The sequence below is a fragment of the Phoenix dactylifera genome, chromosome 11, assembly GCF_051530095.1.
Source record: "Phoenix dactylifera cultivar Ajwa chromosome 11, Ajwa_hap1_PhDact_Kaust_v1.1, whole genome shotgun sequence".
NCBI classification, from domain to species: Eukaryota; Viridiplantae; Streptophyta; class Magnoliopsida; order Arecales; family Arecaceae; genus Phoenix; species Phoenix dactylifera.
In genome coordinates, this window is record NC_143200.1 from 16,368,931 (window position 1) to 16,394,908 (window position 25,978).

The following is a 25,978-nucleotide window of genomic DNA, read 5'->3' on the forward strand; positions in this document are numbered from 1 at the left end:
ATGTGGAGCGGAGTGTAGAATAAGTATACTCGGAGATTCTCCAGGTTATGTATATATAGAAGCGAGGGCAAGGAGCCATTGCCCGAAAAGAGCGGAGGAGTTGAAACGGATGGATGTGTTGTAACTATCCAAATATGCGAGACGAGCTATAACCATCCTGCAACGTGCCTCTTAAGTGTGCGCAGCTATAATCGCCCTCCTTAAGGGAGCTTTAACTGCTTTTAACATCCTTTGATTTAGGGATATATGTCAAGGTCGGCTGGCAACGGATATAAGCGACAAATCCAGACGACATTAGTGATCCAAGCTAACACAGACACCTTCCACGTAGGGATGCCAACTTTAATTTCTAGCCCTTAAAAGGAGTAGATTTCTATGTTGAGAACAGTACCCATGAATCGTAATATGTTGCGAAAAAGCAATAAATCTTTGCCCCCCGGAAAACCATTTTCAGACAGAAGCAGGGATCGGCAACAAAGACACAACCAAACACAAAGCACTATCGAGTAGTAATTGATCCCTGGCCAAGAATTGATGACAAGGAAAAGCGCCCATAAGCTTTACAATGAGAAGCACGCAACAAGAAATATGGCATGTCAGACAAGGAAAGACATGCAAGAGTATGGCTCACTGTCAGCCATTTGTGGATAGATTTTGTTGTGAAACAAAAGCACGATAGATATTAGGAAAATGCCAGTTTATCAGATTATTAAAGTTTATTTTTGGGTGATTATATAAGAGATCGAGGTTCAAGTTCTACCTTTATTACAAGTAACCAGGGAAAGCCTCTATTAATGGTCTATCTCCTTTTGTCTAGTCTATTATTTATGAACCTCTCTTTGAGCAACCCCAAAAAAAACTGTAACTTAAAATAAAAATAATAAAATCAGAGTTATATCGCTCTAAAATATGGTATTTGATTTTAATATACTGATATTTTTTGGGGAATTATGCATACTGAATATTGGGATGATCAGAAAGCATGTTTGTATGTCATATCCTGTTATAGAAGCTAAAAACCATTATTATCATATGAAGCAGAAATTATTTTATTTCTACCAAGTGAAAGAGTTGATCAGACTAATAAATAATCAAAAATGGAGTAATCAAGGTCATTGAAGAAGTTCACTTTGCCTTCTTCATCTTTTAAATATCCTAGGTTGAAAATAACAGGAGAAGAAAATAGTGATTCACTTAATTTCCGAAACACCCTTGCACCCAATACCAGAGCTAAAGATGATGTGGTTCTCATATGCAAGGTTCAGTAATATTGGTCTTCTGGCCATCTTGACAGGCAACAAAAACCAACGCGAACTAAGATACTAGTTCATCTAAATCGAGATGGAAGGCTGATTAACGTGTTTTTGACGCATTGATTTAGTATTTAATTTTCAAAAGTTAATAACGTAATAACACAATCTCACCTGTTTGAAAATATAAGAGCTTGAAGTGGATCAGGCAGCAGACTCACCCAGAAAGCCTAATTATAAAATTCGTGTGCAGAACATTAAGATGCTAGGAAGTTGAAAAAGGATAATATATAATCTTAGGCAATGTTTACTAGAGGGAATAAGTTTTTGGAGTGATATCCCTTGTACTGTAGAAGGAATAGGCTATTCTGTAGGGTAAGTATTCTTTTAGAGTTTGGTTGGAAGTATAAGCGCAGGAGATTAACAATGGCATCGACTTTTGTTATGATTTAGAATTATCTAATGACAAAATTGCTCTCTCACCTTCTGGTGCGCTTAAAGAATGGATAGGAACAAAAAATAGTAATTGGAGGGGATAAGTTCTCCTATTTCGTGGGATATGGTGGAATAAAATTATCCCTTCTCTGTCTTACTCTTTGCACCTATCCTGATGGACCTTTATTCTGAGACATTTTTAAGGTGCTTGGCAGGATATCCCTCCATTAAGGAGATATTCTCCCGTTTATCCTCTCTCTCACACAGCCTTAGATAGCAATAGAGTCGAAGTCAAGAGGGAGCTTATCTTAAAAGTCACATGTTGCTTCTAAATTCTGAATAAAAGTGTCATGAGAATCAAAGATTGGACTTCAGGCATTTTAATATTTATTTATTTATTATTGACAATTGTAAAAGGCTTGACCCAGACCTAGCCCATTGCCAACCCTATTTATGCCTCTGTCATTTGGCTATGTGCCAACCACCAAGATCATTTTACTTTTAAGTGAGAGCACCTACAGCTGCCATCCAAATGTTTCATCCATGTCATTCAAATTTGGCCTGCTTGAATCTTTGTAATACTCCGTATTAAATAAGCTAAATCTTTGCAGCATCTGCTAGTCATCTAGATAATCTCACCGGTCTCAATAGAACAATGCATCTGATTCTTCAATCCTAATCAGCTCTCTGATACTACCTAGAGCCAAGTGGATTCACATGTACCCCGTTGTGTTAAAAGGTATACAACATCTCTACAAAGAGAATGCTGCAAAAATAAATTCAATAGATGCCCTCTGTTGGAGTTTTTTATGCGTTAGGGCAAGCTAAATAACCCGAAATAAGGGGTCTTGGATTTAACCTGAAGGCTGAAATAAATAAAAATATCTAAAGAATATTTGTATAAAAAAAGTGAGAAGAACATCTGAGAATTGATTTCGAAGGAGCTGGTCCTGAAACGAACATTTTAGGGAACTAAATATGCACAAAGATGATAACAAACATTGATGGGGAAAAGGCTTGCTTCATGTTCTTAAGTTTTCGGGATAACAAATCATCCCAGATCAATATAATTAAATTGCGGTAAGGTGCATTGATAAAAACGAACAAAGCTAGGTCAAACTCAAGGTGTGTAACAATGCTGTCCACCGTAATATCCGTCAATGCCATGTTAACAATGTATTGTAACTACAATCAGAGGAGAAGGAAAACTATAAAGTTACAAGCTGCCGATTTAAATTACACCATGCCCATTCTCATAGATTTCACAAAGTCTTCCAACTCGAGCAGTAGAATTATAGAAATAATGGGCTTTACAGAATTCACAAGCGAGCACTTTGAGGAATCAGCTGGTGACTGAAGGTTTATCACACTTTCTTTTCAGGCATGGCATTAGCTTTTTCTTACTGGCACCGTCTGTGATGTTGACTAGTTGATAGAAATGCTATTGCTCATTCAATGGTAGAGCTACTAGAACCAAATGCAGCTTCAGTAAGGCCGAAACTTCCTAGTAGCCCTCAACTGCTGTATCCTTTTCTTGTCCTGCTCGAACTTGCTCTGCAGCATCATGACCTCTGCGAGACAAGTTATAGATTGAAAATGAACGAATGAATGAAAGAGCAAAACCACAGTACAGGCTTCCAGAGAGTAGTACAAGCAACTTAATCTGTGAAGGCAGAAATCACTTAAGGAACCATGAGCAGGACACTTTTATTATTGGACAAATGTCAAAACATATTTGCAGATTTCTGCTCCAGATCCACTCACTCAATTCAGAAATTATGTTTAGACCATAGGCAACTGATCGAGCAAAAGAGTAGATAGTGAGTATGGATAACATTTATATAAATTATGTATCTTCCCACTCCCCTTGACCTACTAAGAGATCACAATCACATCATGAATTAAGTCTATATGTCTGTAAGGCTAACAAATACCTAAAGATACAACAGCAGGTCAAAAAAGAGAAGAAAAAAATTAAAATAAATTTTCTTCATTTGATACTTGTGCAACTATGAAATTAAAATAATATATAACTAGGAAAAGAGACAAGCCTCATCCAAGTTTCTAACTACACTTCCTATCAGAACTTTGCAGCTCTAACACCTGTCATTTGAGCTCTCTTGTCCACCTTTTTCTTCCTCCTCTCGTTTGAGATAGAATTAAGCACTCGAGCACATCTATTAACCCTTGGAATTCATTGAAACCTCCTTTCCGTATGGAATTAACAAGACAATAAACATTTAAATGTGTCTGGTTGCAAATATATTATGACATTTATAAGTGCATGTGCATATATTATGACAAATAGTAATATCACTTATACAGTTTTAAGCAAATAAAATTGCAAAATGCAGATGTTTTCAGTGAAATTGACGTACCATTCCTCTGGGCTTCCCGTCTTTGGAATCTGTAAAAATCCAGAGCAACTTCTTTTTTCTTTTTGGCCATTTTATCCATCACAGCAGCTTGGGCAACAGAACCCACAGTTATTCCAGTTTCAGAATCAGTTGTTTTCTTTCTACCTTTATGATGCACCACAACTGTCCATCCTCCTCCTGCAGCACATGCTCCTCTTTCTTTCCTTTCCTGTAGACACCAGTTCAGGAATTATAAGATGTAACAATTCTTAAAAGGCAAGCTATGGAAGACATAGAAAACTTCACTTATTTGATCATTGACATGACATTTATGAATCAGAAAGCATAGAATTTCTTTCTTTAAGACTGAAATTGAAGAAACTGATGACAATGTGTATATGATTATTCAAAGAACACGTTTCCATTACGATTGTTTCAGTTCGAAGATGTCTAAAAGAATCATGTATAGAATAAAAAAAATGCATAATATGTACCTGTTCTTGTTGCACCTCATAAGCAGTTATAAACTCATCTATTCTTTGTTGCAGTACCTTCAAGCCCGGTCTGCTCTCCTGGTAACTAATAAGCCATTCTGTTAAGAGGATCCATGTCAGTCTTACTCCATAAAAATGAATGAATTGTTTTCAGGATAAAATGTACTGTATTTGATAAATGAATAAAATGGATTGGAACACATAAGTATGAATATTTTGAATCAAATGGATGTCATAACCCTTACCAACAAGCTATATCGACAAATTGGCTAGCATTTATTGTTTAGAAATAAATGAACAGATGGTCCATCAACACTGCACTCTACTTTTCAGAAACCCAACAAAAAATTATCAAGAGATAGTAACAGATTTGCAAAATTGAAATCAGAACCTCTAAGTCATTGGAGGAATTGAGCTATCTTATCCTTCAAATAGCAAAAACAATAGGTTTATTCAACCACATAAGTCAGCAAGGAGCACCAATTCTAAAGTAAAGACTACTGAGAACTTGATACACCAAATGCCAAAAACTGTTTATAAAACTGGCAGAACCAATGCGTATCAAGACAAAACAGCTTGTCAATAATCAATAAATGACTAATGATTTTGTACTAAAAAAACAGAAAGAAGAAGAAGAAGAAGATCGATGTGGTTACCTTACATGGTTATTAATCATGGATATTAACTTATTATCATGTCTTAATCGGTCATTAAGCTGAAAGAGTAGTCACAAGAATTTCAAGGATAGAACTACCTAAATCATGAAAGCATGGAAAAATGAGAAAAAGGAATACAATTGGTTGATAGCACATGATAAGTACAACAGTACAGATTGATCAATAGGATATGCCTGGAAAATAATTATATATATATATAGATATTTATATTATCTGTGTGTGTGAGTGCGTGTGCATGTGTGCACGCAAGTGAACTTTTGTGCACACGTGTGTGCATGTTTTGGGGACGTGGACTACACAAATTTCATTAACTCCTAAGGTAGAGTAACAATATTTGGCCAAAACATGCATCCATATAAGTGCCTACGTTACTTTTTGTAAATTGCTGCAAAAGTTACTGGTGGTTCAAGAATTGGCCTAATCATTATGGTTGTTGATATTAAAATTAGGGAGCAGTAGTTTAAATAAATCATTGCTTAATTGATCTGATAATTTGATATATCAATACAAGCTTTTTGCATTCTTAAACAGCATAGTAGATGAAAGTTTTTATCCACCTATACAGAAATAACAATATAGGTATTCAGACATATTTATGTATGGCAGTTAAGCCTTAATGCCTTGCCATTCCATAATTCTCAGAAAGAGATCATCTAGGAAGTTTGACAATCTTGGGCTCAAAGCTTATATATTAGATAGAGGGATATCACTGAGCTTTTCTATTGTCTGCTAAAATGGATGACAAAAACTATTGCATATTAGCTTGGTATAATTGCACTGTTACTTGGTTTGAGAATTTGATTGGCACATGGATCACCATGCATATTGGCATATTAGAAACCTGCTAAACAATGAAAAAGTTTTCAAATCTTTTTGTAATTCCCTTCAAACAAATAGCTTAACATTTGGGAGTCCACATATCTTAAGGGCATTTCTTTATATAAAATATGTTATGTTGTTACTAATGTATATGTCTTAACCTGATATCCATGTTTAAATGGGACCATAAAGCACAACTAGCATAGATATGGCAGAGTATGGTTCAATTGTAATGGTAAAAAGAATAGCAGTCTTATACTTTTCATGCCTCTCGAACAATCTTCCAATTTGCTCTCGTCTAAAAGTACACGGAGATCTTTCTTTTTACTCTCCCCAGCTTTTTTCACCTTCTCTGCAAGGAGTCAGAGATCAAAAGTACATTCTTGTGGCACAATCAAGTTATCAATATTCAAGAATCAAGATTGTACAGGACAATAACGAAGATTGACTACTAAAGTAAAAGGTCAATTTACAACTTTGTTACCTACTATTTAAGCTTATTTCCATATGATGTCTTATTTTATTAATGGAATATTTACATATGATGTCAAACTCCAAAAGTCGTCTGTCTTAGTTTATCCACAACTCAGGCAGGCAAAGATATAAATTAGATACAAAGTAGCTTTCACACATAACAGCAATGAACAAAAGCTCAAGGGAGAATTTCAGATGAAATGTAATCTACCATAATAAGCATATCCTCCTTCAGCCCAGATGAATAAAGCACAACACTAGATGCATCGAATTTACCAAGTTGAAATTAACAAGCCAAGTAGCACAGCAGGCTATTGCCCCAAAGGTTGTATCTTTCATTCATTTCTAGGCAGTTCCAGGTTTGAACCTTGGGAGCTGTTTTCCCAGGTGTTTGACCTGAGAAATCCTAACTTTATTTCTTTGAAATATGGGTGGTGCCCCATATAAACACTTGTGGATGCTTAAGCACCTGGCAACCATGCAGCGTCCGGGTAATATTGCTATAGTCTCTTGTCACTAAGAGGTTTGGTTCCCAAATAGAAGAGTCCTTGACCAAGAAATCTCTTGAAAGTTATAACCAATTCAGATTTTCTAATTTTGCTCCCATAGAGTCAAGGAATAGTAGCACTTCTTATTGTAAATTTTTTGACCAAGGAACAGAGTCATCATGGAGATTGCCAAGGGCACGTGGACAAGTTTTCTACTAGTGGAGATATGCGGATCATTACACTTGTCAAAGTCCTTCAGTAAGAAGCCCCTGTGTCAAGATTAAAAAGGATGATTTGAGCAAAGATTTGATGGGGAAGAGTTAGTTCACGAATGTGAGAAAGGAAAATGTGATAAAATGCTCCTAAATTGAGTGCATGGCCCTCTAAAATGAATATGCTTAGGCAAATGATTTCGTAGCCTAAGCCTGAGGGGGATTGAAGGAGAAACACTATCTTCCAAGCACACAATGAGTGCATGGAATAACGAGGAGAAACTAGAAAGTAATCACTTATAGTAGAAGTTGCATGAAACATCATCTTTCAAGCCATCTTCACAATATTGAACCTTGAGATGCAATCTAATGCTATTTAGGTGGCATGTATCAATCAACCACCACTAAGGTCAATTAGAGATCTTTGGATTGCTTGTAGTTTTCAAAATTTAAGAAACTCATTTGGTGCAACATTCTTCTTGTGATGCTCACGGATGGCTATGGAGCCTTTAGGCTGTCTGAACTCCATGCGTTCCATTTTGGGCAATCAAACATCTAAGCTCAATAACTCCCAACCCCAAGAAGTATATAAGAGTTAGGAGAAGGCATCCATATCTTCAACTATATGGCCAGCCATGAATGAGAGGGCTGGCCACATAATTTTAGTTTACCTCTCTATAACTCCCATGAGAACTCTGTTGACTTCCCTAGAGTTGAAGGGTTGCTAAGAAATGAAATGCTTAATATCTTTCCAAATATTGCTTGACTTCTCCAAGTAGTAATAATTGTAAACTAAAAGACAACCTTTACTCATAGTCATAAATTCAGTGTTCAGGAATATTCCTGCAGGATGCAGGATTCAGAAAAAAATCCAGAAAATCCGTCAAACGGTCAGATAACAAAGAATTAAAAAATAATAAAATAAAATAAATATAGTCTTTCTAAAGTAGTTTATTTTTACTTAAGTAAAAAATGAGTATATGATAGACAAAAATAACAAATGATAGCAAAAAATATCCCCCCAGCAATGATATATGGTATCATTAATTTGCAACTCAAAAAATTCTTAAATCAGTCATGAATAATACATGAATTAAACATTAAACTTGTGTATAATTTGAGAATAATTCAATAGCTCTGGATCAATTCATTTTTGGAGAATAATTTAAAGAATCATTCATTCAAGAGAAAACCATAAATAATTCAAGAATTTTCAATAAATTGGAGAATATTGTAACTATGCTCAGCATAAGATAAATAACAAAGCATAAATTTTGTTGATACAAAAACCATAGTCATAGAACCTGTAAAAAACCCAAAAGAAGTGAACAAAAATCATTGAAGCACTTAAATCCACAAATAACCACTCATAACTAAGAAAAAGCAATACTTCAACCCTAGAACAAATTCCAGAAATTCCTAATCTTTAGGTGTGTTCATGTAGCATTTGTGCTATTTAAAGCTCCTAGAAATTAACAACTATTTTTCCTTTCAAGATTCTCAAGTTGTGTTTCAGGAAAAACACTTCAGTTGTTTCACCGGAATATCCTCTCTCTTTTAACTTGCTCTTTTTCAAATTAACCGTGTCCTTTTGCAACAGTTTGCTGCACTTGCATCTTTTTTGTCTAGAGCAGGAAGGAAAGGCAATGGTCATTATTCAGAATACTTCATAATATTTCAGAAGCAATATCTATCGACTATGATATCGTATGATGATAAGAAAAGAAGATAGAAAGAGAATCTATATCTGTAAACAAATGGAAAAGGCGGAAAAAGGTGCACCATCAAGTTCAATTTTGAGATGGCATAAGTCAAGTTACTCTCATCTACCAAATTGACCAAGACCAAGCATGAGAAGGCATAGGCCCTAATCTAAAAGTTATTTCCAAAGAAAAAAAATGAAATATTAATCACCGAAGAAATATATGACAACACTTATAACAAAAAGGCAATCTGTATTCAGAACCACAAGATATGTACAAAATGCTAACCACAGAAGAAGCATATGAAACATTTGTCAAAGAAAAAATCAATAGGACAACCTAACTCCACATATATAGATGGAAAGTAAGGTGGCAGGAACAGAGATTGCAAACTAAGCAGCTGCATAAGGAAAAAAAGGAAGCAAATACTCGATTCAAACACTTATACAAACCTTTAGCCATCAGACAATACTTAAGCTTGTTATAAGAAAAACTCAATCCAGCAAGCCAGCAATAGCTATCAAGATTCTTCTAAGTGCCAAGATTCTTCCTCTCGCAGGCAATTCAAAATATACTCGAATATGCTATCTTTCTTTTAGTTAATCACCTGTACAACACATACAAAAGTTTAAGAGATTTTTGGTTCAGAAAACATATGTTACATATTTCTAATGGGGATTAATCTAGCAAGCAATTGCTTGGCTCCCACTATATTGTCCTTCTATTAACAAAGATGGAAGATGAATAGACATCACACGAATAGCGGAAGTAATTTACAGTTGAGCAACAAAAACAGCTCACGAAAAACACTTGTTTATGCCTTTATACTTCATACCATCAAACTAATTATCTCGCAGACTCGCACTCTCACATTATTTATTAAACTCAGAAAACTAACATCTGCATCAGAAACCGCCAAAGAAATTCATAAGTAGTATCCTAAAATCTTAAAGCCCACGGTCATGTGGAACCAAAGCAAAAGAAAAGGACATGCATAGATTAACAAGTTGGTAAAAAGAAAATGTGAAAACTAAAAAAATTAAATAAAATAAAAAATAGATAATAAATCTTCCAATAGATGGATTCTACACAATTCCTTTTGGCTGAATAAAGGGCTGCGTTATTAGAATTCTTCTGCATCAAAAACAGCTTCAAGAAGTGACAAATCATGGTTTCAAGATTAACTCGAAATTGATGCAAGTTAATTTCAAGATATTCTAGTCAAAATAATGATCGAAAATCCCAATTATAAAAAAAAAATCCAGAATTCGGGAATTTATATGCATAGTCCGAAGGAGAAAGAAGAAAAGAAAGGGGTAGAGTTTTCATTAAGTCTATAAGATTTAAGACAACACCATTGCCATCTAGCTATAAATGCGTTCTCAATATCTTAACATTTAAGTTTTTGGCAAATTTTGATAATAATCTAAATTTTAGATGTTTAGAAAACATAGTATAGATCACCGAGAAGAGAATTTTGTTGTTAACTTATAATATATAAAGCATTTTGAAATTATAAAATCATACAGAATGTGATGTTTATTTCATGCAAAGTTGATGATTCTTTTTCCAAAGATTCCATCTTATATATCATTGTAAATCAAACAATTGCTTGGCACATACATTCATCAAATTAGTGCCTGTTGTGCCGGTACCGGGCCCTAGACCAATTGCCCGGCGGCACAGGTCGGTACAGGCTCGCGTTGTGCCGTGTCGGGCCTGTATCGACATAGTAGAAGAGGCGGGAGAGAGGGCAAATGGGAAAGAAAAAGAGAAAAAAGGGGGAGAGAGGAAGGTAGCGAAGGCCGGCACCCCAGGCCGGACTTCACATAAATATCGTGAAATTAAAAAAACGGTCGGACCCCTGTTTCGAACGAAATAGCTGCGGAGCCTGGAGGAGCCTCCTCCATGAGGCTCGCCAGCCTCCGTCGGCGGGCCTCCATCTCCCTCTCCCTTCCTTCCTCTCCCTCTCCCTCCATCCCCCGCTCGCTCTTTCTTTTCCTCTCTTTTCTTCTCATTCTTCCCCTTCAGCGAAGGGTTTCGTTTTCGTTGCTGAAACCGTCCAGGTCTGCTGGCAGGACAGCTCGATATGACCGGAACCATCCGATTCGGAACAGTTCCACCGAACTTGCATCTAATCTATTATTTATAGTATTTTTTCTATTTCAATATGGAAACCAAACACTTAGTCCTTTGCCTAAAGCCCCATTCTATATCTTCAATGAGTTCACTAATGTCGCAATAGAAACGCTCACCTCTGTCCCCTCTTGCTCGCACCTTCCTCTCGCCGCAAAGAGGCGCGCAGGTCCTTTCTATTCTAGGGCATCGAATACTGATCCGAGCTTTTACAGATCCAATGAGTAGGGATGGATGGCAATAGGAGTGAGTACCCTGCTAACCCAATGCAAAATTATAAATTAGGCCATTTGGGTCCCGACTCCTGAGCACCTATTCAATCGGGTCGGTGCCCTCGCTTCGAATACCCATTAAGGATTGTTTTTTGATGGGTCAGCTTTCTTATTGACCAACTTATCTATATTCTTATGCTTCTTTAGATGAATAAGTTATTTTCTCATAGATAGCATTTATTTATGAAATAGAGAAAAAATATTACTCACCTAAAAGATGGGTAATCATTTTCTTATCGGCAGAAAAAATAACTTTTATTTTGTTCCTAAATTCCCCTTAAACTATAATAATACAATAATATAATAATATACTATATCATATTATTACTATATTATAGAATAAAATATAATATGATATATAATAATATTATATAATATATAATAATATTATATAATATATAATATATTCTATATATTATATTATGTTATGTATTATACTGTACATAAATATATTTTACAATAATATAATATAATATAATATATTGAATTTTGCATGTATACCCTCGTAAAATACTTGTTTTACTATTCTACCCTTTTTATCCTTGTTTTTGTATATGTATCCACGCCATCTAACGACGTTAAAAAATTAACAAATTCAAATCAAAATGACTAAAATACTCTTACTGAGCAGATGTGCAAAAAGAAACAAGGCGATCACGATGGTGGACAAAAAAATAATTTCAAAATTTTATTTTATATTAAATTAAAATAAATATGGTTTTTATTAACGGTGTTAGAGGAACCGTTATATTAGGGGCATTTATACAAAAACAATATTTTATGAGGGTACAAAAATAAATATAAATTTTAAGAAAGTATTCACGCAAATTTGAATTTTTAGAAGGGTATTCATTAATATCTTTATTATATAATATTTAATAAAATATATGATTATTATTATAATATCATATATTCTAATATATTATATTATATTGTATTATACATTATAATATAATAATATAATATATTATCGATATTATATTACATATAATATAATGTAATATAATATTATTATATATAATAAAATTTTTATGATAAAGGGTATTACAGGAAATATGGATAGATCTTAGCAAGTCACTCGAAAAAGTAGTAATGCAAAAGAATATGGATAATAGATTTTGGAGCCAATTTCCAATACATAAAAGAATATGGGTATATTATTTTCATGTCTAAATGTTGCTTGGAAAATACTTACTCAAAAAAATACAAATTTCCGAGGTCACGCCCCGAACCCAACACCCAGGTCCAGGCACATAACACGGCCGTACACTCCCTAAGGCCGAGCCTTAGAGAACATGCTAGGCCTGAGATGAACAAAATTCATACAATGCCAACAATTATAATTAAATATATCCACTAACATTAAATCATCAACTAGTTCAATTACAAATTTTTCGATGTCCATCGGTATTAGCAAAATAAGAAAAATAATTAACTACCTAATGACTATTTGCACGAACTCTAACGAACTCTACATCCCTCCATTCGAAACTATGCCTCCTGTGACTCTAAAAGAAATAGAAAAATATGAGTTTTTACAACTCAGTAAGAATCCCAAACTGCTACACCATAAGTAATAAAAAATAATCGATGAGTAATACCAGATAACATGAATATCGCATCAATACTTAGAAAGCTCATACAATAATAGGCACATTATCATTTTATCATAAGGCATATATATATATATCAATGTATCCAATTGTTCAACAACAATTTCTTATGTCATTTTATCTGTTTCTCATTAAACTTGATTTCCATATTTCTCTTTAATTAACCTCCAGCTATGGACTAACCAAGATCATGACTCAATTCAGAACTGATACAAACCGACGCGTCAACCCATGGTCGTTAGCCCACGCATAAGCTCGTGGAGGCCCCATGCGTTAGCTCATGGTCGCTATACCATGCTTAAGTCTGTAGAGGCTATCCTACGCATAAGCTGGTGGAGGTCATCCTCATGCGTCAGCCCATGGTCGCTATACCACGCTTAAGCCCATAGAGGTTGTCCCATGCATAAGCTCATGGAAGCTATCCCCATGCATCAGCCTATGGGCGCTATGACAAAATTAGTCCACACCATATCTTATTAGTCTAATTTACATGCTACTTTTGTCAAATCAGTTTTCACTTATATAATGAATTTCTCTCAAACTCAGGGTATCTTCGTTCGCATAATCATATTTTCAATATCTAATATGTATATAACCATCCGAATATATTGGTATGAGAAATCATTTAAAACATACCATCACATGCCAAACCAAATTTATCAATGTAAATCTCACGATGCAAATCCAGTGGTCCAAACCAATAAGAGAAAGAAGAAGAAGAGGAAGAAGAATTAATAAACAAATTGCTAAAAACGCAATAAATTAACCACCTCAGCTTTAGAACCTTTGTTGAAATTGAACATCCGCTAAAACTCCATGAACATGCAATGGCACTGATAGGAATAATGTTTTGGTTATCACTAATCTTTGTATACCCATAGAAGACTAATGTTTTTGCTAAGGACTCGTTCGGCTTGCGGGAAGAGGAAGTGAGAAAGTGTGGCCAACGATAAAATAAACAAATATCTCATGTTTGATTGAAATTTTCAAAGGAAGAGAGATGAAAAGGTAGCTTTATCATAGGAATAAAATTTTCGCATTTTATAGGAAAGAAAAACCCATGGAGGATATGGAAAAGTCTAATTCCCATCGGCTAGAAATTGGAATAATTTTTTAAAAAAAAAAATATCCTTAAGCTTTTAGATAGGATGGGGTATAATCTTTTCGTTTATTAAGGACAACGAAAATTTTACATAACTTTTTCAGAAAAGTAGATGTTTAACCAACTATAATCCATTCTAGAATATGTCTTAACCAAATATGCAGAAACTACTTTTCCAAGCATCATATATCCAGACTAGAGCCGATCAAAACCCGGGCCGGGCTCGAGCTGGGCTCTATAACAGAAGTTAGGCCCGATGGCTATGCCCAAGCCTGGCCCAGCCCGACCATCGGGCTTAAATTTTTGTCTAGACCTAACCCGATTTTGTAGAGCTAGTCCTAGGCCCACCCACCAGGCCTGATTTTTTCTTTGCTTGGAACTTGGAAGTGGAACCAGCAATGGCCCAACAGCTTACTCAAGAAACGAACATCAAGCTCCTGAGCCCTGAACCATGCATCCTAAGAATAAAACTTAGGATCCCGTGTTACTGGTTCTCTCGTTTTCATCCTATTTGGAGCAAAAGCCTAATGTCTCCAACCATTAAAATGGGAACAACGGATTGCCTCAAAATAGAGGTTTAAAAAAAAAAAAAGATATCCAAGAGAAAAGAAAATCAAGCTGAAACATATCTCAAAACGGGCCAAGAAAACAAACTTTTTTAGGAAAAAATGACAGAGAAATAAGCTCGGGGTTTAAATAGCAAGCTCAGGAAAACAAGTGAAATCACATACGATTAAGCCAAAAAAATTAGATTTTCTTACAAATGTATCTAATCTCAAATTCCAAATAATCTGAAAAAAAATCAAAACCAAGAAGCAATAGTCCCTTACCAGTTACCAAGCACAAGAACTCAAAGAAAGAGCGGAGACGAGTGAAATAAGCCAAGGAAGAAAGAAAGATGGCTGCGGAGAGGCACCGGTGGTTGAACGATCGAGAGAGTAGACCCAGGAGAGGAGGCAGCGGCTACCAAGAGGAGAGATTAGTCATTAGGGTTAGATTTCTTTCTCTGGTCTTATATCTACTATATAAACGTGCCGGGCCGGGCCGGGCCGGGTCGAGCCGGGTAGGGTTGTTTTAAAAGTTTTCAGATCTGGCCCAATTGTTTGGTCGAGCCTTTATTTTGCCCAGGCCCGTCCCATGGTCCTATTTTTAGTACCCAAGCCCGACAAATTTCGGACTGGTCTGGGCGGGCCTTCTAGCCCGTGATCAGCTCTAATTCAGGCCAAACCAAAGCAAGAAGAATAAATTTATGAACCAAACCAATCCTAAGCACCACCGTAAGGGGCGTTTGGTATGGGGTGATCGTCCTAGGATTAAGGATGATATGGTTGGAAGTGATGAGATTACCGCATTTGGTTGTACCACGATGTAGCGGTGATCCTAAATCACCTTCACTTCTCAAATCACCGCCCAACCCAGTGATGGGATACCCATCCTTGAGGTCGGAAATCCAAGATCACCCGAAGGCAGTGATCCTGGGTTGAAAGTTAAAGATAAAAATATCTCTCAATTTAGCAGAAAAATTGATATATCAATATACCATCAATATATTATGTCGGTGTTATATATATATATATATATATATATATATATATATATATATATATATATATATATATATATATATATATATATATATATATATATATATATATATATATATATATATATATATATATATATATATATATATATATATATATATATATATATATATATATATTGTATATTATATTAATGATATATATTATATTATAATATATTACTAATCATATTATTATCATATTATTATTGAAGGATAATTTTAAATTATAGTAGAAATATATTATTATATTTTATATTTATATAATGAAAATATTTAATATATTACTCCTATTTACCTTATTTTTCTAATCAAAATAATTATTAGTATTAAAAAATCTATTATAAGTATAAATAAAAATATTAATTCTATAATGAAAAATAACATATTTTTATAAGATTAATAATTTATAAGAGTAATAAATATATTTTTAAAGAATATATTAATAATTAATATATTGATAAATATATTAATATTTTATTATAATATATTTTATATGATTAATAAATATATGATAAGGGCTACTAAAAGTAGAATATATGACAAAATTATGGAGCTATTATAAGAATTATCATATTGACTTACATTTTTGATTCATGAGAATTAAAAATACATAAAAAATCTATCTAAGATATATCAGGTGTATTTGTGGTATTATGTAGTCGGTAATCTTGGATCCCCGTACATACTAAACAAGTTATTCATGGATACCTGAGGATCAAATCATCTCAGCATTCGGATCATCGGAGATCTTAGATCACTGTGGTGATCCTGTTGGGGTTGCCAAACGCCCCCTAAGATAATACAGGCCAAAAAATAGCCGGGCAACTTTTTTGGTTGCTATTGCATGCAACTCCTGCAAGGCCAGAACTGCCAAAAAAAACAGGACAAGAAGAATGGTGGATGGCGACTATCGATTTCAAAACAATCTAAAGCTAAGAACCAAACTTTCAATAGCATTCTAGCTTGCAACGATGCACTCTGTGACTAAAGACAATGAAGATGACCTTAAAGGAAGGAAAAATGCCATTTCGCCAACTTCTATATACAGTGAGCAATGGTCAGACAGATGGCTACTTTCATCATTTCATTATTCCTGCCACGTTTTGGTAATACCCAGTGGGGGTTCATGCCTTGTCCAGGGCTCCATCGCAACTCCAAAATAAACCACTCTTCTTAGTCAGGCTTGATTCTGTTTTGGTATCTTTTTTCTTATCAAATAAACCAGTAGTACAATAAAGTAATTAAATTGAATATACATATCATACAACAAATAGATTTAAAGTACAAAATGCACACTGATAACCAAAATTTTCCTAAGTATCTATATTCCTCATAGACGTCATGATCATAGCCCGAGCCTCATCTATTACTCTAAGTTTCTATATAATCTACCACATATTTCTTTATTCTATAACTTATGCTCACAAGGAAAGTCGTCTCAATACTTCATTGGTTATTTGAAGATTATTATAGCAAAATCCGACTCATAAGCTGCTTAAGGTTGTGGATGATGGTACTCATTCGATACAACATCTCAAATGAAGGATATCCATACAATCTTTTTTTGGTTGCATCAAACAGGATCAAATATATGACTCGGACCAAATACGTCTAAGAATTCTACTCTATGTATGAGATCATTTGTGGCATCAGCACCATATCTCGAATGCCGATCTCGAGCGATCCATCTTCTGTATGCAATGGCATCCTCATAGCTCTACCAAGTCATACACCGTGGTCTCTATTTTGTGGAGCATGATTAAATGAGAACTTACTAGTAAATCGAAGACCTTAGGGCTCTAAGTTATATATAGCCATGCCATGTCTACCATTACCTCCCTGGTTACCAAATGCATCGTCGCTTGAACCAACATTATCATCATTGCTGGTATCGTAAGACGATCTAGGCAGGTCATGTTAGATTTTTATTAAATAATGATTAAAAGTTTTCATACTTAAAATATATATATTATACATATATGTTAATAAGGGAGTTTGGCTTGGTGGTTGGTGTGTTGTTTGGGTGGGGATGAGATAACAGGTTCGATTCCCATTCCCTCCTTTTTATTTCTATTACGTAAAGCTTGGTTTTCTTGTGCTCGTTGGGATGTTCCCTCCTTGTCCGAGCTGAGCTCGGTTCTCTTGTGCTCGTTGGGCCTGTGCTTGTCCGAGCTGAGGTTCCCTGTGCCTGTGCTTGTCCGAGCCGAGGTTCTCTGCAGCCGAGCTGGGCATGTGCTTGTCCGAACCGAGGTTCTCTGCAGCCGAGCTGTGCATGTGCTTGTCCGAGCCGAGGTTCTCTGCAGCCGAGCTTGTCCGAGCCGAGGTCGGACAACGGGTACGATGAGCCAAGAGGTGCGTGGGCCGTGCCTCGCACCCATAGCACGAGGAGCCACGTCGCTTCCTCGTTAACACCTCTTCGCAACCGACCTCGCATCCGCTGGCAATACTCCCAGTGTTTTTTTTTCAAACTTTCTTACCGGTTTCGACCGTTGGATCGTTTTTGGGTCGCGTCTGTCCCGAAGAAGTCTATAAATAGACCTCTTCGGATTAGACAGGATATATAGAAAATTGAAAACGGAGAACTTCTATTCTTCCTGTTTGCTGTTTTTCTTTCAATCAACGGGCTTGCTGCATACTGATTCTGGGTTCGAAAGCTTCTTTGATCCGTGCAAATCATTGAGGCAGAAGGAACAGTGCGAGAGGCTGTTGTATCTCAGGAGTAGAACGCCATCCAAGCCTAGTGCACTGTAAGGCGGCGAAATCTACTTCAAGGAAAGTGACCAACATACCACGCCTCAGCATCTCGGGTTCCAATTTTCCACCTTCTCTATTTATTTTCTATAAGCCTATTTCTGCCTATTATTTGTTGAAGTAGAGTATTATAGATTTAAAATTTTCTGGGACAGTATATTCCCAACATTCTTGAAGTAGATTTCTTCCTACATATAATAGGCTAGTACTTAGAGTTACCCCAATGGCCAATGCAAGTGACCCGGTTCCTCCTGAAAAATTTAATGGAAATAACTTTAAGCGTTGGAGACAGAAGATGGAAATCTTCTTAACCACACTTGGGTTATTTTCCATAATCTTTGACTCTCCTCCAAATGAGGAAGAGAATGAACCAGCTAGAACTTGTAATTTGGAGGAATTTAAGAAGAAAGACTACCTGTGTAGGGGAAGGATTCTGTCCTATCTTACTGATTCCCTTTTTTGATGTCTACTGCACTTTTAAAACCTCCAAGGAGATTTGGAATGATCTTAATAAGAAATATAGTATTCAAGATGCCGGAATGGACAAGTATGCTGCTAGTCAATTCCTGTCTTATAAGATGGTTGACACCAAGCCCGTAGTTGACCAAGCCCATGAGTTAACAGTGATTTATCATGAGTTAGGCTTAAGGGGAATGGGAATAACTGAGAGCCTTCAAGTTGCTTGTACCATTGACAAGCTCCCACCTTCTTGGAAAGACTTTGGGTTATTCCTGAAACATAAAACCGAGGATATGACAATGAAAACTCTATTGTCTGCCATTAGGATCCAAAAACAACACCTTGAGAAAGATAATGAGCAACTCATGAATCCTGAGCTTCTAACCAAGGTGAACTTTGTAGAAAGCCAAAATAAGACCCATAAGTTCAAGAACTCCAAATTTGAAAAGGATGGACCTAGAAACAAAAGAAAACCTATGAAGCCAAAACACCATATCAATAAGAATGATCGGAAGCCGATTTGCTACAATTGTGGGAAACTCGGTCATATGGCTCGAGTATGCCGGATGAAGAAGAAGAAGTATCAGAACTATGAACATGCGCCTTCTCAACCTGCAAATCCACAAACCAACATGGTGCTATCCAGTACTGGTCCTACTAGTACTGATGATCGGTATGTAACTTTAAGTCCGGAATTAAATTTGGCAATTTGCTCTACCGATTGGTTAGTGGATACAGGTGCGAATGTTCATATGTGTACTGATCATACCCTTTTTACTACTTATCAGGTCCGGAGCGGCCTAACAGTAACTATGGGGAACTCCACCTCGGCACGAGTGCTTGGAACTGGAAAAGTACTTCTAAGGCTTACGTCTGGAAATGTGCTTACACTATTTAATGTGTACCATGTGCCCGATGGAAGGAGGAATCTGATCAGTGGATCTCTTCTAAATAGAAGTGGTTATTCTTTGTTATTTCAATCTAAGAAAGTGATTATAACAAAGAATGGAACATTTGTAGGCAAAGATTATGAGTGTGATGGCTTGTATGTAATAAATAATGTATCTTTGGATTTTTTTTCTAATAATAATAATAAAATTGTGCTTTCAATATGTTCTTCATCTCTTTGGCATGCTAGATTAGGACATGTGAATAATAATACTATTAAAAGAATGATTAGCTCTGGTTTATTATCTAATGTTTCATTAAATGAAAAGGAAAGGTGCCAAATTTGTGTTCAATCTAAACAACCTAGAAAACCATTTAAAATAGTAAATAGAAATTCAACTTTATTAGAATTAATACATTCAGATGTATGTGATCTAAATGGAACTTTGACTAAAGGGGGTAGAAGGTATTTCATTACCTTCATAGATGATTATTCTAAGTATTGTCAAGTTTATTTAATGAAATCTAAAGATGAAGCATTTGAGATGTTTAAGACTTATAAATCTTTAGTAGAAAATCAACTTGACAAGAGAATAAAGATTCTCAGGTCAGACAGAGGAGGAGAATACACCTCTAATGACTTGAATGAATTCTGTAGAGTTAATGGAATTCTACATGAAGTTACATCTCCCTATTCACCTCAGTCTAATGGAGTGGCTGAAAGGAAAAATAGGACTCTGCAAGATATGGTAAGATCTTTGCTTGCCAACTCAAGTTTACCTGAGGTTTGGTGGGGGGAAGCAATGCTTACTGCATGTTTCCTGCTTAATAGGGTTCCATTTAAAGGTTCTAATGAATCTCCTTATGAACTTTGGAAAGGAAGAAAACCTAACCTAAACTTTGTAAAAGTTTGGGGTTGTTTGGCTAAGGTTAATATTCCTTTAATCAAGAAAAGAAAATTAGGACCTAATACTTTTGATGCTGTGTTTCTTGGTTATTCTCTTAATAGTGTTACTTATAGGTTCTTAGTCATTAGTTCTGATATTAATGGCATAGAAAAGAATACTATAATTGAATCTAAAGATGCTTCTTTCTTTGAAGACATTTTTCTATTTAAGGATAAAATAGAAAAGCATGTAATAAATAGATCTAATGATGCATCTTGTAGTTCGCCATCTAATTCTCTAATTATTCCTAATAATGAAAATGAAAATGAACTTAATGATATTAATGAACTTGGTAAAGGGAAAAGAATTAGGAAAAAGAAAGATTTTGGATCTGATTTCTATACTTTTATGGTTGAAGATGATCCTAAAACTTATAAAGATGCTATGAACTCATTAGATTCTATGTTTTGGAAGGAAGCTATTAATAGTGAAATGAATTCACTTATGACTAATAAAACATGGTTTTTAACTGACTTACCACCTGGTAGTAAGGCTATAGGTTGTAAATGGATATTTAAGAAGAAATTAAGACCTGATGGTTCTATTGAAAAATATAAAGCAAGATTAGTTGCTAAGGGCTTTTCTCAGAAAGAGGGTATTGACTACTTTGATACATATTCTCCTGTGACTAGGATAACCACAATTCGTACTTTAATTGCACTGGCTTCAATCCATAATTTGATAATTCATCAAATGGATGTCAAGACTGCCTTCCTTCATGGTGATTTAGAGGAAGAGATCTATATGGATCAGCCAGAGGGATATGTGGCTCAAGGACAGGAAAGAAAAGTTTGTAGGTTAGTCAAATCCCTCTATGGTTTAAAACAAGCTCCTAAGCAATGGCATAGGAAATTTGATAAAATAATTGTTTCTTATGGCTTTAAAGCAAATGAATCAGATAAGTGCTTATATTCAAAGTTAGAAAATGATTCATGTATTATCTTGTGTTTATATGTTGATGATATTTTAATTTTTGGTACTGATATGAATATGGTGACTGATATCAAAACTTTCTTGTCTAATAATTTTGATATGAAAGATTTAGGTCAGGCAGAGGTAATTCTTGGTAACAGGATTACCAGAATACCTGATGGTATAATTTTTGATCAATCACAATATATTGAGAAAATATTGAAGAAATTTGATAAGTACAACTGTAAACCAGTGAGTACACCTTATGAGCATGGTTTGAACTTGAAGTGCAATAAAGGTGATCCAGTGGCCCAAGAGAAATATGCTCAAATTATTGGGACACTGATGTATGTTGCAAATACAAGTAGACCTGACATTTCTTATGCTATAGGAAAGCTCAGTAGGTTTAATAGTTGCCCTAGTCTTAGTCACTGGGAAGCACTGGATAGAGTACTTAGATACTTGAGAGGTACAATATATTATGGTTTACATTACTCAAGATTTCCCACTGTACTTGAAGGATACAGTGATGCTAGTTGGATCACTGATTCAGTGAATCGAAAAGGAACTAGTGGATACATATTTATGTTGGGTGGTGCAGCTGTTGCTTGGAGATCATCTAAACAAACTGTGATCACAAGATCCACTATGGAGGCTGAGATTGTAGCCTTAGATTCTGCAAGTCAAGAAGCAGAATGGTTTAAGAATCTTATGTCTGAAATACCTATTATGGAAAAGCCTATACCTGCTATCTCTTTGTTATGTGATAATGAAGCTGCAATTAATACTTGTAGAAATACTGAGTATAACAAGAGAAACAGAAGACACATTAGTGTGAGACATAAGACTATTAGATACCTAATTAAAAATGGTATCATAACTTTGGAATTTGTTGGATCTAAAGATAACCTAGCAGATCCTTTAACTAAAGGACTGGCTAGAAGCAAAGTCATAGAAACATCAAAGGGGATGGGACTGAAACCCATAAGGAATCATTGACAATGGCAACCCAACCTTTTCTGACTGGAGATCCCAAGACGAAAGGTTCAACGGGAAAAACAAGTTGTTTAATGATTAGTTAGCACTATAATAAAATGACTTTATGTCATTTGGTCTCTCCCTGTGATGTGAGTGCTAAATACAGCAGAGGTATACGGAAGAGTTTAAAACTCTGAATGAGTCCGAGACTATGGCAAGGTGCTGTGCTGCGAGCACCCTTAGAGGACTCACCTATGTGAGTGTGACTGTGTGGCCGCAGTCTATGGGGATAAGGGTTTAACCCCTAGAGCACTCATGAAACTGAGATATTGGTGCATAAGGCCAGAAAAAGCACCACCTATAATGAACCCAGTATTTGCATTTGTCATGGGTAAAGTATATAGAAATCTGAACCAAAGGATTTGGTTCAAAGCTTTTTAGCTACCACTATACCTTTCAGATGAAAATATACTTTCACTAGGTAAAGGTTCAAAGCCGCAAGCTACCTTTATTGAAGTCGTGACATAAACAAGCCCAGTTTGACTATTTTTTATTTTATAAAGTTTTGAAAACATTTTAATCAGGTGGGGGAATGTTAGATTTTTATTAAATAATGATTAAAAGTTTTCATACTTAAAATATATATATTATACATATATGTTAATAAGGGAGTTTGACTTGGTGGTTGGTGTGTTGTTTGGGTGGGGATGAGATAACAGGTTCGATTCCCATTCCCTCCTTTTTATTTCTATTACGTAAAGCTTGGTTTTCTTGTGCTCGTTGGGATGTTCCCTCCTTGTCCGAGCTGAGCTCGGTTCTCTTGTGCTCGTTGGGCCTGTGCTTGTCCGAGCTGAGGTTCCCTGTGCCTGTGCTTGTCCGAGCCGAGGTTTTCTGCAGCCGAGCTGGGCATGTGCTTGTCCGAGCCGAGGTTCTCTGCAGCCGAGCTGTGCATGTGCTTGTCCGAGCCGAGGTTCTCTGCAGCCGAGCTTGTCCGAGCCGAGGTCGGACAACGGGTACGATGAGCCAAGAGGTGCGTGGGCCGTGCCTCGCACCCATAGCACGAGGAGCCACGTCGCTTCCTCGTTAGCACCTCTTCGCAACCGACCTCGCATCCGCTGGCAATACTCCCAGTGTTTTTTTTTCAAACTTTCTTACCGGTTTCGACCGTTGGATCGTTTTTGGGTCGCGTCTGTCCCGAAGAAGTCTATAAATAGACCTCTTCGGATTAGACAGGATATATAGAAAATTGAAAACGGAGAACTTCTATTCTTCCTGTTTGCTGTTTTTCTTTCAATCAACGGGCTTGCTGCATACTGATTCTGGGTTCGAAAGCTTCTTTGATCCGTGCAAATCATTGAGGCAGAAGGAACAGTGCGAGAGGCTGTTGTATCTCAGGAGTAGAACGCCATCCAAGCCTAGTGCACTGTAAGGCGGCGAAATCTACTTCAAGGAAAGTGACCAACATACCACGCCTCAGCATCTCGGGTTCCAATTTTTCACCTTCTCTATTTATTTTCTATAAGCCTATTTCTGCCTATTATTTGTTGAAGTAGAGTATTATAGATTTAAAATTTTCTGGGACAGTATATTCCCAACAGGTCATGTGTAAATAATTTTTCTTGGTGCATCATGCAAAACATGATAACGTTTTAAGGACTTTAAATAACTTTTAGCTAAGCTATTTTGTGAAGTGGGCAAACGATTTTATGTTAAGTCGGTACCTTATTTACCAACCTACATTTTATGTTGGAAAAAGAAAAGCCTACTGATGAATCATAGTTGTCAATGTACACAGGAGGAGTAAAATACCAGCTTGGTATTCGAGATCTCTCTATGGGATTCAAGCTAGCCCGCTTCAAAGATATTTTTGGATATTTATGAATATAAATTTAGTCCAACCTATAATTCTGTAATCTTGTTGGTTGTACCAGCGCTATTCACGAAATTTTATAGAATTTTTAGCCCAATCACGCCTTCATGGGGATTTTTTTCTCTTCTCACAAGATTTGGGCTGAGCACGTTTGGTTGATAGAGCCATGTTAAAATCAACAACCCAATCCACGAATCTGATGTAAATTTCAGTTCAACTCTGCTGGATTACCCAAACAAGCTCTTAGGATTTTGCTTTTTTTTCTGAAATTTTCCTATCAAAAGGGGCTTGGTCCGGGACTTATTGGGATTTTTTAGAAAGTCAAATAATAGGGGGAATTCTCTTGTCCAAGGCCCAGAAAGGAATCAGCTACCGGTTTGGATTTCGTATACGTAGGCTGCCTTTGTACGAAGCTCTCATAGTCTTTCTTTTTTTTTCTTCTTTTTTTAGTTCACTGTACGTCTGTACTTGAACGGGCCTACGATGGATTACAAGGGGCAACTTTTTGCGGGTTATTACGTAAAGACTCAGCTATTAACTCTTCGGCCATTCGTAGCCAGAGAACCGAGTCCTCGTCTGAATTCTTCCTCTCCCCGTCTGTGGATTTTTTTATGTCATGGCCTTTGACTAATCTTGGAGAAAACAAGCAATAAGCAATCCCAAAAGTCTCATTCCCGAGCACATGAACAGGAAAATTAACACTTTATTCCCAAGCATATGGGTTGGAATGAGAACTAAACATACCGTGTGGGTCGTACAAGAGCGGTGGCAGCTGCCTCCTAGGTTGGCTGGTCAAAATAAATCACAAAGATAGACTTAGCCATGGCTGCAGACCAAAGTGGAGACTACATGTGTTCCTGTAAGACACTGGAACTGGCCCGGTCCACTTGACTAGCCCAGCCCCAAGTTTCCAGCCTCACGTGCGCCTCACGTGAGGGCGCACGATGGGGAGGAAGGCATATTTAGAATTGTGGATTTTATAATTTAAGTTAGTTAATGAAATAAGGTTGCATTTTAATGATTGAATGATTTTTGTTATATATTTGAGATATTTTGTTAAGATGCCTTGCATGCTTGTAGAAAGAGTTTTCTACAGGTGTGCAGCAGTTGGTGCGACCCCCGGCTTACGATTTTGAGTCGAGAACGTGACACTTACCATACGTACGCAAAATGTCACCTAAGGTTTGCTCATTCCTCAAGCTTTATGACACGTACCTTTCTATAATTCAAAACAACCTCTTTATCCATTTGTAAATAGCAAAATACTGACTATGCCATCTAGCGAGTATTATACTTTACTTTGCACTACTGCTTTATCATTTTATGTAGATATGCGTCTACGGTAGTGTTGAAACAATCTTTGGTCTGTATTCAATTAGGGAGGAAAGAGATTTTTCCATGGTTGTAATTTTTTTTAATTTCATTATTCAAACTTCATTACATCGAGTGATAGGATGTTCAGCTTCCACCTCTTGATATATGGGTGGTTGATGCGAATATTACATGCAATACTTTGAAATAGAAAGCCGAAAAGTCATGCAGTATTGAACTTTATA

At 36.0% G+C, this 25,978-nt stretch overlaps 1 protein-coding gene across 4 annotated transcripts; it reads right to left on the reverse strand.

Annotated features, from left to right (window-relative positions):
* Nucleotides 1-2,813: 2,813 nt before the first annotated feature.
* On the reverse strand, nucleotides 2,814-15,035 carry LOC103707756 (uncharacterized). 4 transcript variants are annotated; one of them, XM_039128230.3, is made up of 6 exons: nucleotides 14,863-15,035; nucleotides 9,362-9,516; nucleotides 6,301-6,384; nucleotides 4,537-4,634; nucleotides 4,064-4,271; nucleotides 2,814-3,256 (listed from the first exon to the last, which is right to left on the reverse strand). In XM_039128230.3, the coding sequence occupies exons 2-6, from the start codon at nucleotides 9,369-9,371 to the stop codon at nucleotides 3,171-3,173; spliced, it is 486 nt and encodes a 161-aa protein (XP_038984158.2). In that variant the 5' UTR covers nucleotides 9,372-9,516; nucleotides 14,863-15,035; the 3' UTR covers nucleotides 2,814-3,170. The 4 variants fall into 4 exon arrangements, with proteins under 4 accessions (XP_038984158.2, XP_038984160.2, XP_038984157.2 ...); XM_039128232.3 differs by having other exon boundaries at nucleotides 6,292-6,379; nucleotides 14,863-15,034; XM_039128229.3 differs by having other exon boundaries at nucleotides 6,292-6,384; nucleotides 14,863-15,034.
* Between the last annotated feature and the right edge of the window lie 10,943 nt (nucleotides 15,036-25,978).

Coding starts and splice junctions, on each gene's coding strand:
- LOC103707756 (XM_039128229.3), bottom strand. Junction 4,635..6,291: donor TTGTTCGAGAGGCATGAAAA/GTATAAGACTGC, acceptor TCCTCTTAACAG/AATGGCTTATTAGTTACCAG. Junction 4,272..4,536: donor ATGAGGTGCAACAAGAACAG/GTACATATTATG, acceptor TGGTGTCTACAG/GAAAGGAAAGAAAGAGGAGC.